At 38.5% G+C, this 15,000-nt stretch overlaps 1 protein-coding gene across 2 annotated transcripts in view; it reads left to right on the top strand.

Annotated features, from left to right (window-relative positions):
• piezo2a (piezo-type mechanosensitive ion channel component 2a) overlaps positions 1 to 15,000 on the top strand; it is a 172,225-nt gene that overhangs the window by 66,268 nt on the left and 90,957 nt on the right. For both annotated transcript variants that reach the window (XM_084398790.1, XM_084398789.1), the window contains exon 5: positions 12,595 to 12,739. In XM_084398790.1, coding sequence (XP_084254916.1) covers positions 12,595 to 12,739 — 145 coding nt within the window. The remainder of the gene's footprint in view (positions 1 to 12,594; positions 12,740 to 15,000) is intronic.

Here is a 15,000-nt window from a genome sequence, read left to right as displayed (position 1 = left end):
AAGTGACAGTACACTGTAAGCCTCAGTGCTAATGGCGGTCAGAACGCGCTGACGTAAGAAGCCTCTGGTTCTGAGCCATTCATGACATTATGACGCGTTTACTCAGCACTGTTTACAAACGTCTTCAGATTGGAGTGATACCGAAACTAAAGCACTTCTAGTCGTCCGGGCGGATGAAGAGATTTGTCAACAACTTTAGAGGTCACTTTCAGTGAACGGCATCATCACAGAGGTTTCCGGGATCTTGGAGCCGGTGTGTGAATCTGTTACCGGTGGAAAGCCCGAGCGCTGATGCTGGTGTGAACAGCATTTCTGTAACAGTAATGAATCACAGCACATCATCCACTGCTGAGAAGCTGTGAGTCTGGTGACACACGTCCCCGTTACGGATCTCACTGAGAGTTAAATTGAATTATTCGACAGCCAGACGTCCTGCTGGACCTTCGAAATGCGTTTACTTAAAAACTCGACTCAAGATCCCTCAACCTGAAGACACGACGCTCCCATTCCTGACGTCGTCTCCAGTTTATTCTCTGGAACACTTTACAATAACGTTCATTAGTTAACATTAGTTAATGTATTTACTAACATGAACAAACAATGAGCAATACATTTGTCACAGTATTTATTAATTTTTGTTAGTTAATAAAAATACAGCTGTTCATTGTTTGTTCATGTTAGTTCACAGAGCATTAACTAATGTTAACAAATACAACCTTTGATTTTAAAGGGGTCATGACATGAGAAACCACATTTGCCTTGATCTTTTGGTATATAAGAGGTCTTTGTACCATTAAAACTTAAAACTAGCTTAAGACATCCTCACTATTATAAACGAAGCATTTGTTTCATCAAGCTCTAATTACAGCTCGTTATATATGACCGCCTCTATGGAAGGCCAAAAGGGCCAAAATAAAATTTGAACAATGTCTTTAAAAATGGACAATGAGCATAAATAAATAGCATACATTATTATTTTATTATTTTTTGAACATTTTGAGAATCACTCTGATTAGAAATTTGTCTTGGCCTCAAAATATAACCACTGCATCACATAAATCATAACAACACACAACATTTAAAACAATACATGTCCTAACACAATAAAAAGCAAGCAACTGTAAACACAATTACATGAATCAGAAAGTGGGGTGGGGGTTAATAGACCACTTACTGATATTTAGTTTTTCCTCAATCAAACTTCTTTAAATGAATAGTTGCTCTCAAATCAATTAACACACAAGTTTTTCTGAGTGGAACCATCCCTACTCCCAAAGAGCACAGAGAGGTTACACCCCGTGCAGCACTTCATTTAACACGTTAATTGAGCGTTAATGCGTAACTACGTGTTAACGCGACAGTTTCACACGTTCTGGCCCTTTTGGCCTTCCATACGCCTCCAGCGCAAGACAACTACGCCTCGTTTCGCATCATCGCATCGTTGTCACGAAAAATGGATGCAGTTTATTTTTTGCGGACGTCCCAGTCATCCCAGTGTTAATTTAAGCGTGTTCTCTACATTTCAAGGATGACTGCTTTGAGAACAAATCGCAGTATGACGCTGGCTTTGCCAGAAAACGTTTGCTTAAAGATCAGGCCGTGCCGACTATTCTGGGTCCCAACGACGCCGCAAACTGTAAGTAATGTATTTCATCTTAAAACTACTTTTAGCCAATGACGTTAGCCAATCATAACAGTGGGCGTTACCACTGAACTCTTAAAGGGGAAACGCCCCCAAAACAGACTGTCTGAATCAGAGGATGAGAAACAACGTGGAAAAAGGTCATAAATCACTCAAATTTAAAAGTTTTTTGTCCAAAAAACTATAGTAATACTATAATTGCATCTAAGGGAACATAATAAAACAAAAACAAAAACCATGTCATGACCCCTTTAAGTATTGTTCATTCTTAGTTCATGTTAACTAATGAACCTTATTGTGAAGTGGTGCCAATTTAATTCACAGTCCAGTGAATAAAAGAGTTTTGTTTCTCCGAGTTTGCAGCCCAGTCTCCTGTAATGCGTGACTTACCGCAGTTTAATTTTAATGCGGTGTCTGTCCTCGTCATGCGCCGTATCTAATGCACCAGAAAGACGTCGAGTCCCAGCATGCATTTTCTGGAATCAGTAATGTCTCTGTTCAGTTTGTTTTCTAAAAGCTCCTTTGCCTCAGTTTGTTTGGACAGTTTCTTCTTGGCCGGTGTGGAAGCTGCTGATCTTTGCTCCATTTGACTGGTATTTAAGCGCAGGATTTTGGGAAGGCGAAGGTAATATCTACCATTTGGCGCCAACTCACATTCCTCCTCTGTGTTCACAAGATGACTAACCTCACCACTAATCCAGGAATATCAACATCTCAGCTCGCTTTTGAATCTTATTCAATGGCTTAATTGCTCATAGAAGGTTTACTTTTACTGTGCTTCCCATAATTCATTGCTTTTACCCAAATCAGTGCCATCTGTGGCCTCCGCTTTTGTCTTGCGTCCGCTCACGGTTTTCTCTTTATGAGCTCGCTGAGATGAAAGCGATACTGTAAACAGTTTAGATACAGCGAGACGTCATTACAGTGCATCTGCGCCCTGCGTCTCACACTTGGGTTGTTGTCAGCGTGTCATCTGCCACTTATTACGTTTTACGAAGCAAATATCGCACACTTCAAAGCGATTGCGTGGAGGAAAGTCAGGGAAGCTTCGCTTTGAACGCAGGGATTTTGTCGTAAATGTGCCTAAACATTTTCTTTACGGTGTTAGGCAATCAACAAGTGAGCAAAACAAGCTTACGAAATCTTTGTTTTCATGCAGAAATTTGGGCAAGAGACCATTATGAATATTCTCCCCTTATCTCAGTATTTAAAGAGGTCATATTATGCCCTTTTAGAAGAGGTTTTCAAGCTTGAATGTTCAAAAAACACCTTATTTTCCCCCATATTTAAATGTGGACTTATGCCACTACATGGGTTTCAACACACTACTAACTAACTCAACCAGGCCCCCCCTGCGTATTATTTTATTCTGCGTATGAATTATTTAAATGAGGAATATTGTGACATGTTCGTTCCAGAAAGAAAACTACAATGGAGGCGTTTCAGGAGTTCAGAAACACTGAGAATAACTCCTACTGGAGGAACTTTGTGCTTTTGAACTTTGCAGACCTTTATTATTATTATTATTATTAATAATAATAAATGATATATTATTTTTTGATGGGGATTTTCAGTCAATCTTTTTGCAGCTTACACTGACAGGCCAGTAGGTGGCGGCAGGTGATTTTATGAGTGATTCATTAAACCATTAAAGGTGCTGTATGTAGGATCCAGCGGCCTCTAGCGGTGATGTTTCAGATTGCAACAACAGCGCTCGTGCTCGTGAAAAGCAATAAAGTTACAACTGTAGTCTTTCACATCAGATAACGTTAGCAAATGGTCGGCGTTAGCTGGCGAACTAATGATGTCTAACTTGAGCCAACTAAAGCACAAAATCACAATATATTTTACATGCTTTTAAGTATTGTTAGCTTACCTGTTCAAAAGGACGAAAGCCAACTCAGGGTCTGTTTTTATACCTAAAACAAAGCGGAGGTCTCTCCATAATTCAAACGCTCTGCCAATGTTGATCCGTGTTTTCGTCCTGAGTCGATCCGATTGACGTTTGGCCTGACGAGCTTCAGCAGATAGATTTTCTTTTTTTTTTGGGGAGTTTGTGTTGGAGTCTGTGTTGTGCTGGAGGCAGGTCGTTTTTTGGTGTTATCAGACCAAAGAGGTACTTCTATACTCTTTGATCAGACTCCATGTCGTTAGCTGCAGTGACTGTATATATAAAACGGAGAGGCTCGGGAGCGCGCATGCACGTCACATCCGGTGGATTTCGCAGAAAATCCGACCCGGAGACTTCACATAAAAATAGGAATACTGGCCTTCAGAGGTAATAGCAAAACGCGAAAAGTGGATCATTGTAATGTGTGATTACAACCCCTTCACAGACGGGCAATAAAAAAAGGATTCATTTTATAAAAAAAGTTACATACAGCACCTTTAAAGGGGTCATATAATGCCATTTTTGTACAAGCTAATATGATTCTTTAGGGTCTAAATTAAAAGTTTGTAATATACTTTAATTAAAAATTCTCATTAGTATTGTAAGAAAACACTAATTTTACCTGGTCAAAAACAGCTCTGTTTTCAGCACGCCGTTTCAGTGCATGTGTCTTTAAATGATAATGAGCTTTGCTCCCCCCGCCCCTCTGTTCTGTGGGTACACCGTATTAGACATTCTCTGACCGTATCTAACACAATAACCACGCGTTGTTCATTATAAACGTGGGATTATGAATTATATTGAGAACGTCGTACATAGAAAACATGCCGTAATGTACCCTGAGTGTAAACCTTAGATGCATTCATCGTGAAGCCTGCAGCAAGGTTTGCAAATTTCGCAAAGATTAATATAAATACTAATATAAAGGTTAATAAAACATTACACTCACATCTTCTGGAGGTTCAGCAGTAACACGTTGGTACCGATCCGTTTTTTCTCGTTTGTGAAGCTGTCTGGTGTGAAATGATTGGCGCAAACATGGGGAATCCCCGTGAGGGAATCCCCGCGTCAATCCTTTGGGCATATCACTTCAAAAACAAAACTCAGCCACTGCTTCTTCAACGGCTCGGATTTAGGAACATCCAAATGACTGCTGTGTTCCTTATTACATCTAAGAACAGAACACCACAATTGCTTAGACGCCATTCTACTCCAGCATATCAACAATGGCGGACTACTATGACGACGGCTGTCACAGCTTGCTCAGGGCGGGTCTTGTGTTGAAACACGGCTGTCAATCACAATAGCGGGAGGGGCGTACGATCTTATGACGTCACAATATCGAACGGCTTGATTTCAGAGATGGTCAAACATATAAGGAGATTAAAACAAAACCACTGGATGGATTTTTATCATGATAGGATGGTTGTGTACAGGCACTGCCAACAGACATTTCAGTGCAATCAACTTGTAAAAGTGCATGTACCATTATATGACCCCTTTAATTCAAATGATTTGTTCAAAATACTGATTCCCTCAGGAATGAAACACCACTGCTGTGTGTGTCACCTGGAGACGAGACGGTAATTCTGCTGTGGTTTGTTTGGCAAAACGAAAATAGACAAAGTGACTGAAAATATTGTGCCTCAAATGTAAGTTAGTCAATTTTGACTTGTTGTTTATTGAACCTTTGTATCATTTTGATTTTGCCGATGTCAACACACCTGCAGCTCATAACTAGCCTACACTTGTCAAATGAAGAATTGATTAATGATACTGATTTATTTTTCTATAAACTCTACACACATCAAACGTACTTAATTTCGAGACAGACACCGACAACAAGACTTCTTGAAAGATTCATTAAAAACTATTTATCCTACAAGTGTGATTTGTTTGCGGGTCAGTCTACACTGATTAATGCTGTACATGATTCACTTAAAGGACCGGCTCGTAAGAGTCATTTGTCCATGAATCGCGAATAATCGTTTGCAGCTTGCGCAGACACCGCACTTAAAGACGTGCCTTCTTGCCATTTGTTTTGTTACACAGTACAGTGTTTATCTCATCACATTCATTTCAGATTACTAACTCTAATTCACGAATCAGGAAATCAGGAAACCGTGAAATATGATTTATTGTGCTTTGGCGATGTTCATTCGCCTCTCTTTGTGAGAGACTTTCGTGGAGAAATCAAAACAAATGAGCAAAACAGGATGAAACGTCTCCGGTTACTATCGTAACCTTGGTTCCCTGAGAGGCGGGAACGAGACATTACGTCAGCGTGACGTATATGGGAACTTCTCCCTTCTCCACTTTTGCTGAAATCTTATGGGCTAACGCCAGCTGGGGACAGCTGGCCAATTGACGCGAAGCATGCAAATACTGACAGGTTCGCGGGCAGTATAAAATGCATTGGCGCGACAATTACGTCCGAATCACGACTGAACGCTAGCACAGCTGATCAAACAGCGAGCACGGCGGCTAATGTAATGAGCGGGATCTCGGCGGTGGCTGGAGTGAGCGACGGGGCATCACGTGGCTCATCGCTTTGGCGCGCTTCTGCGTCTCGGAAAAGCGTTCCGTGACCGACTCCACGGCGTCACCAAAGACCGTTTGACTGGAGCGTTCAGGAGTGTCTTGCAGTCCGTGTCCTTTGCGGTCAGCTAGGGTTAGCCATAGGTGGCCCATAAGATTTCAGCAAAAGTGGGGAAGGGAGGAGTTCCCATATATGTCATGCTGACGTAATGTTGAAGTTACCACCTCGAAAGGGAACTGAGGAAAACATTCAAAATGTTTCTTTTTTTAATTTATAACATAAATACGACAAAAGAAGCTGTTGCTGAATATTATCATGATTGCAAATGTTACATTGATTTTATAGTTCAATAAACAAGTAGGTAATATTTAGTTACATTTAAGACACAATCTTGACCAGTGTTGGGGGTAACTCATTTCAAGTAACTTGATTTACGTAATCAGATTACTTTTACAAGTAACTAGTAAAGTAACGCATCACTTTTTCAATTTACTTTTTCAATTTACTTTTTAAATAAGTGACGCTAGTTACTTTTACACATTTATTGACTGACAGCTCTCCTGTTCCCATGTTGAGAGAAATAAAGTGAGGTGTTGTGTGTGTGTGTGTGTGTGTGTGTGTGTGTGTGTGTGTGTAAACATGATGCTTATTGTCGTTCTAGACTAAACGTGCACATGCACTCATCTCACTTGCACGAAAACATTCAGTATTCCTAAAAATGAATAAAAACAGTAAAATGCAATCTCAAAATTTTACACAAAACTTGTATAATTAACTATATTAAATTACACAAATATGCAATTAATCTCACTTTATTAACCAATGTCTTTGCTGCTGACCTTCAATGATCTAATTCAACCATACTAATAAGCAAAAATTACATTAGATTAGATTTAGAAAGTAGAGTGTTGAACTTCCTTCTCCTGTATCCTATTGTTCTTTAATCCAGAACACCAGCATCTGAAAGGTTAGTTTGAGCGGCGCCCTCTACTGTACAGGAGTACATCTGCATTTACTTCAGCCTGAGGCTCATTCACTTCACTTATGGTGTTAGTCGGGGAGCCAAAGTCTCAAAAATGGGTTGAACCTGACATGGTTTGCCATACTTTTTATTCGTGTTTTTTTCTGTTAACTTTTTGGCCATTTTAGTGTATGCACCCTTTATTTTTTTATCAGAAAAATGTGAAAAATGATTTTTTCCCTCAAATCCTCAGTGGGTTGGGGAGGCTGTCATTAAATGCATTCCAGATACACAGAACACATGTGCTGACAACATCCACTGAAAAAAATAACTCTTAAAACACATTTCTACATTATTTTGCATCAATTTAATGCAATTTTTTTTTGCCGTTTTCTCACTTTTTTTCCAATATAGTCATCTTTACTTCATTGGCAATCAACTATTCCCCCAAGTTATGACATCAGTCAATATGCCATTCTTTTCACCAAACAGTATACTCATTCCACAGGAAAAAACTATAAAAATCCAGCCAAAATCAATGGATCTGTGATGATTTCACTACTAGTTGGTGATCAACAGGCTCAGAACCTCAATAGAATTATAGGCTACTCTCAAAATGCCGAACTAAACTCATTCTACACTAAAATGGCCACAATTATTTTTATTTTTTCTGCAATGTTTCCGGCAGAGCAGACCCTCCAATTATTGGTTCTTAGGGTCAAAGTTAACAGAAAAAAAACACAACTCAAAAGTATGGCAGACCATGTCAGGGTCAACCCATTGTATTGAGCTTTTGAGACTTTGTGAAAGGGCCTTAACATTTGCCAAAAAATCATAACTTTTTTGTTGTTATTAAAAAACAAACAAGCAAGCCCAGCCCAGGTGAGAAACAGTAATGCAAAAGTAATGTAACGCATTACTTTTCATAAAAAGTAACTAAGTAACGCAATTAGTTACTTTTTGGGGAGTAACACAATATTGTAATGCATTACTTTTAAAAGTAACTTTCCCCAACACTGATCTTGACTGATTTTCCTGCTATTTCACAGAGGAAAATACTTCCAAAGTAAAGCAACTCAGTTTTGAATGAATCGTTTGAATGAATGACTCAATGACTCACTTATTATTACTCGCTTGCCGTTTAGTTTCATGTTTAAAAGTATCATTGCATTTTTTCTTACTTGTATATTCAAACATTAATCTCATAATATTAGGCTATTTACTGCTGTGTATCCTACTTTTGCAGTGTATATTAGTATTTGATTGCTAACAGCCCTATAAACAGCCCTATAGTGTCTTCTTATTATTATAACTCTTAATATATTGATCAAATGTAAGACTTTGACATGAAAGGTAAGGTAATGCATACATCTAATAAGGTTAAAAAAAGGCCTTTATTAAGGTAAATAACGCCCTAGGGCAAATATCACAAATGTGCAGATATGAGTAAAAGCTAAGCGAACACTGATGAGAATATTGCAGAATAAATTATATTTATACCACCAAATATTGTGAATGACAATCTGAATGATGTAGGCCTGAAAAATCCCTAGAAGTCACATGATTTAACGGTACTGTGTTGCAATAAAATACTGTAGTCAGAATTTTGCTGTGAAATCAAGAGTCATTTCTGGAGAAAAAAGGAGAAAAATATGTACATTCAAGTAGACTATCCCATAATCTCTTTCTCTTGAAGTTGACCTTTATTGGGATTTAAGTGTTCCCTGTTTGGGAAACTTGTTTACTCTTACAGCAATTTAAGTATTTCCCAGTCAGTGTATGAATATAGTGTTTATTACAAGTTTGATCATTGAATTGTGTCTAATTATAACTTGTATAATGTTAAAATACACATGCATTTATACAGATTTTATTTGTTTGTCGTTGTTTTCCAGTAATCAAGTAGCACTGAAAATATACTGTGAATTCCAGAGAGCCGAGTTTTCAGAATTTGCCCTGTATTGCAAGACATCTGTGAAATGTTTGTGTGCTTGTTTACGGCGATGTTTATTTGTGAACTAGGTCTATATCGTCGTCTGATCGGACGCAGCTGAACCGACTCTCTGCGTAAACCTTTACAGATCTGAAAACGAGCATCTTTACAGCGCAGAAGTGCAAGGCGTCATGAACGTGAAAGTATGCGCTTCAGTTTTCAGTTTTCAGCCGGGAATGGCGGCTCTCTGATGTTTTCTGGAGGGTTGAATGGCTTGGTTTCATTAAATCCCCCCGGCCGGCGCTCGACTCTGGGAAATGAGATCCAGACGTGCGAGCGCTCTGAGCGAGGAGACTGGGAATCACAGGCTTTTATTGGAGAACGCAGTGTTTTTCTGCAGTTTTAAGAGGCACTGCAGCTCATTGTTGCACTAAGAGCACTCGTAAAAAACACTTCATCTGAAACGTTACGTTGGCTCAAGAGTATGGAAGCTTGTTTCCGTCACAGAAAGAAAACATTTTGAAAGATATTTGCGACTTTTTAAACTCACAATTACGTGTTATAAAGTCAGAATTGGGAAACTCGAAATTCAGACTTTTTTCTCACAATTCTGACTTGTATCACGCAATTATGACATCTTTTCTCAGAATTGTGAGATATAAACTCGCAATAGCGGGTTATAAAGTCCAATTCTAAGAAAAAAAGAAAAAGAAAAAAGAATTGAGAAATAACCTCGCAATTCTGACTTTCTTTCTTGCAATTGCGACTTTGTATCATGCAATTCTGACTTTATATCTCCCAATTTTGTGTTGTTAAGGCAGATTTGTGAGATATAAACATACAATGCGGAGAAAAAAGTAATAATTTTTAGTTTATTTCTCGCAATTACAACTTTATATCACACAATTTTGACTTTATATCACGCAATTACAACTTCATATCACACAATTTTGACTTTATATCACGCAATTACAACTTTATATCACACAATTCTGACTTTATAACACACAATTCTGACTTTATAACACACAATTGCAACTTTATATCACACAATTCTGACTTTATAACACACAATTCTGACTTTATATCACGCAATTACAACTTTATATCACACAATTCTGACTTTATAACACACAATTCTGACTTTATATCACGCAATTACAACTTTATATCACACAATTCTGACTTTATAACACAATTCTGACTTTATAACACACAATTGCAACTTTATATCACACAATTCTGACTTTATATCACACAATTGCAACTTTATATCACACAATTCTGACTTTATATCACACAATTGCAACTTTATAACACACAATTCTGACTTTATAACACACAATTGCAACTTTATATCACACAATTCTGACTTTATATCACACAATTGCAACTTTATATCACACAATTCTGACTTTATATCACACAATTGCAACTTTATAACACACAATTCTGACTTTATATCACACAATTGCAACTTTATAACACACAATTCTGACTTTATAACACACAATTCTGACTTTATATCTCGCAATTGCAACTTTATATCACACAATTCTGACTTTATATCACACAATTGCAACTTTATATCACACAATTCTGACTTTATAACACACAATTGCAACTTTATATCACACAATTCTGACTTTATATCACACAATTGCAACTTTATATCACACAATTCTGACTTTATATCACACAATTGCAACTTTATAACACACAATTCTGACTTTATATCACACAATTGCAACTTTATAACACACAATTCTGACTTTATATCACACAATTGCAACTTTATAACACACAATTCTGACTTTATAACACACAATTCTGACTTTATATCTCGCAATTGCAACTTTATATCACACAATTCTGACTTTATATCACACAATTGCAACTTTATAACACACAATTCTGACTTTATAACACACAATTGCAACTTTATATCACACAATTCTGACTTTATATCACACAATTGCAACTTTATATCACACAATTCTGACTTTATATCACACAATTGCAACTTTATAACACACAATTCTGACTTTATATCACACAATTGCAACTTTATAACACACAATTCTGACTTTATAACACACAATTCTGACTTTATATCTCGCAATTGCAACTTTATAACACACAATTCTGACTTTATATCTCGCAATTGCAACTTTATATCACACAATTCTGACTTTATATCTCGCAATTGCAACTTTATATCACACAATTCTGACTTTATATCTCGCAATTGCAACTTTATATCACACAATTCTGACTTTATATCTCGCAATTGCAACTTTATATCACACAATTCTGACTTTATATCACACAATTGCAACTTTATATCACACAATTCTGACTTTATATCACACAATTGCAACTTTATAACACACAATTCTGACTTTATATCTCGCAATTGCAACTTTATATCACACAATTCTGACTTTATATCACACAATTGCAACTTTATATCACACAATTCTGACTTTATATCACACAATTGCAACTTTATAACACACAATTCTGACTTTATAACACACAATTCTGACTTTATATCACGCAATTGCAACTTTATATCACACAATTCTGAGATAAAAAGTCAGAATTACCTTTTTTATTTTTCATTCTGTGGCGGAAACAAGCTTGCATATAAGAGGGACTTACACAATTCTAACTGAATGCAATTTATGTATACATTAAATTTTTTCTATGTTACATTTTTTTTCCAATTGCTAACACACAATTTTGCAAACTAGGCTGGTTTTATCAAAATACTGAACACAATTGCAAAATGAAGCACTGCAACCAAAACTACGTAGGCCTACAGCATTATCAAAATCAAACTTTTGCACGAAATGGCGCACACTTCATTCATATTAGCAGATTTTTGTCTAACCAACTGCACACTGTTGGGCGTAATGAAGAGCACTCTCATCTTTAGTATGCTTCGCCATAGTACTAAAATAGGTCAAATTGTAGAAAATTCTTCTGATTGTTCACATGCACAGAAATATTTGCAGATAAACACACACATGCTGTTGAAATATATATATATATATATATATATATATATATTTTTTTTTTTACCGAACAAGTCAGTGCAACATATGCACAGCAGAAATATTTACACTGGACTGCACAAAAATATGTTCACAAAAAACAGTAAACTGACAAAGATTGAAGTGTTAACAGTTAAGCATTGAGGTGTTTGGTCAGGTGACACATGTGTCGGCCAATCAGCTCATGGAGTGTCATTTTGAATGGCAGTGTTTTGAAATGGCAATCATGTGACTTTATGTCAGATTGTTGTGTGTTACGCAGAGAACCGTGTTCAGTGTGTTTAAAAAGTGCCATTTTGAATTGCAAAATGTGTGTAAAGCAGAAAATGTGTTTAGACTTTTGGAGACTTGAGAAGAGGTTTTGCTCTCTGTGTGTCAGTTTAAATAACTGTGCTGTGCGTGTCGTATTAGTGTGTTAGAAACTGGCAAACACTATATATATTATTCAAACTGTAGAAACACTGTGTGGCGCTCGACGTGTCGACTTCTGGCTCAGCCGGTGGTGTGAGTTTAGATGATATTGATACACACACTCATATCAGTGTATGTGTGTGTGTGTGTCTCTGCAGTGTCCGAGGGGCAGACGCCGGGAACGGCATCCGTGTGTTCATCCCGGACATCGGCATGTTTGTGGTGGGTCTGGTGACGTGGCTCCTGTGCCGGAGTCTGGAGAAGCCAACGCTCAAAGACCTGCAGAACAACAGCCACGAGCAGGTGAGACACACACACACACACACACACACACACACACACACACACACACACACACACACACACACACACACACACTCAGACCTGCAGCACAACAGCCACGAGCAGGTGAGAAACACACACACACACACACACACCACTCAGACCTGCAGAACAACAGCCACGAGCAGGTGAGACACACACACACACACACACACACACACACACACACACACACACACACACACACACACACACACACACACACACACACACACACACACACACACACACTCAGACCTGCAGCACAACAGCCACGAGCAGGTGAGAAACACACACACACACACACACACACACACACACACACACACACACACACACACACACACACTCAGACCTGCAGAACAACAGCCACGAGCAGGTGAGACACACACACACACACACACACACACACACACACACACACACACACACACACACACACACACACACACACACTCAGACCTGCAGCACAACAGCCACGAGCAGGTGAGAAACACACACACACACACACACCACTCAGACCTGCAGCACAACAGCCACGAGCAGGTGAGAAACACACACACACACACACTGTCTCTCTCACACACACACACACACACACACACACACACACACCACTCAGACCTGCAGCACAACAGCCACGAGCAGGTGAGAAACACACACACACACCACTCAGACCTGCAGCACAACAGCCACGAGCAGGTGAGAAACACACACACACACACACACACACTGTCTCTCTCACACACACACACACACACACACACTGTCTCTCTCACACACACACACACACACACACACACACACACACACACACACACACACCACTCAGACCTGCAGCACAACAGCCACGAGCAGGTGAGACACACACACACACACACACACACTCAGACCTGCAGCACAACAGCCACGAGCAGGTGAGAAGCACACACACACACACTGTCTCTCACACACACACACACACACACACACACACACCACTGTCATCCAGCAAACATGGACTCTCACTCTCAGCCGGAGCCCAGAACTGGTTCAGCTGTGAATCATGATGTGTGTGTAGGAAAACACTCAAACACACAGCTGTCTGGATGAAGACCAGTGTGCCGTTTCTCCACACCCACACACACACACACACACACACACACACACACACACACACTCAGTATTTGACTGTCGAGTCTCTGTGAAACTGAGGCTGAGAACAGGGTGTGAAATCCAAGGAAGATTCTTTAGATGAACCAGTCCAAATGATAAAAGCAGTGTTGGAACCGTGAGTGTGTGTATGCGTGTGTGTGTGTGTGTGTGTGTGTGTGTGTGTGTGTGTGTGTGTGTGTGTGTGTATAAGTCATTCGTCTCGGCTGCACAAGTAAACTAGTGGAGATTCATGTGCTGTAATTCACTTTGGAGAGATCGTTTTCTCACTCGCTAGATCTAAATATACACAGAATCTTTTAAATATAATGTGTTTGACCAGTTAATTGATCTAGAAAGAATACAAATATTTTTAGTGTATTGATTTCCACTAAGTGCTCGCTTTGAATTTGATCTTCTGCCATGAAAGATCCTCAGTTCCTATGAAAACATCTCCATCCGCTCAATATATATATATATATATATATATATATATATACTGTATATAATGTGTTCCTATAGATAATGAGTGTAAAGAGAGGCTTTCCGCAGAGAAACTGAAGTGTAGATGCAGCAGGATGAGGATCAGGATGGGTTCAGTGTGACGGATGTTCTGTGCGCTTGACTATTATATTTCTGCTCAGCTTTGGTACGTGTAACTTCATATTTCGTGTGCGAGTGATTTTTAATAGTTTTACTTAAAATATCAAATACTGTCGTGACTTTTCAGACCCTCCTCAAATACTGTCAAATTTCATAATTTCATAACTTTTTGCCATACAGTAATAAGGGCTGCCATAGACTCCAATGGAGGAAGAAGAAGAAGAAAACTAACTATAGTTGATGCATTACAATTGCATTACAACTAAATGCAATACAGAAGCACAAAAAGCCACACAAATCACAACACTAACAGCAACAACACATTTTTCCCAACGATTCCTTATGGAATTGAAATGTTTCCTTCCTTTCTTGACCTTTAATTCTTTCCCTCGCGGCCCTAAAATTATATTTGTTTATTTTTGTCCAGAAAGCTTGTTTTTATTTAATTTTGATAATATTGTTTTCTATTTTTTAATGCATTTTTTTTGGAGATTTTTTTTAAAAAAATG

The sequence above is a fragment of the Rutilus rutilus genome (assembly GCF_951802725.1).
Source record: "Rutilus rutilus genome assembly, chromosome: 24".
Classification (NCBI taxonomy): Eukaryota; Metazoa; Chordata; class Actinopteri; order Cypriniformes; family Leuciscidae; genus Rutilus; species Rutilus rutilus.
This window is presented reverse-complemented; position numbering and strand designations above follow the sequence as displayed.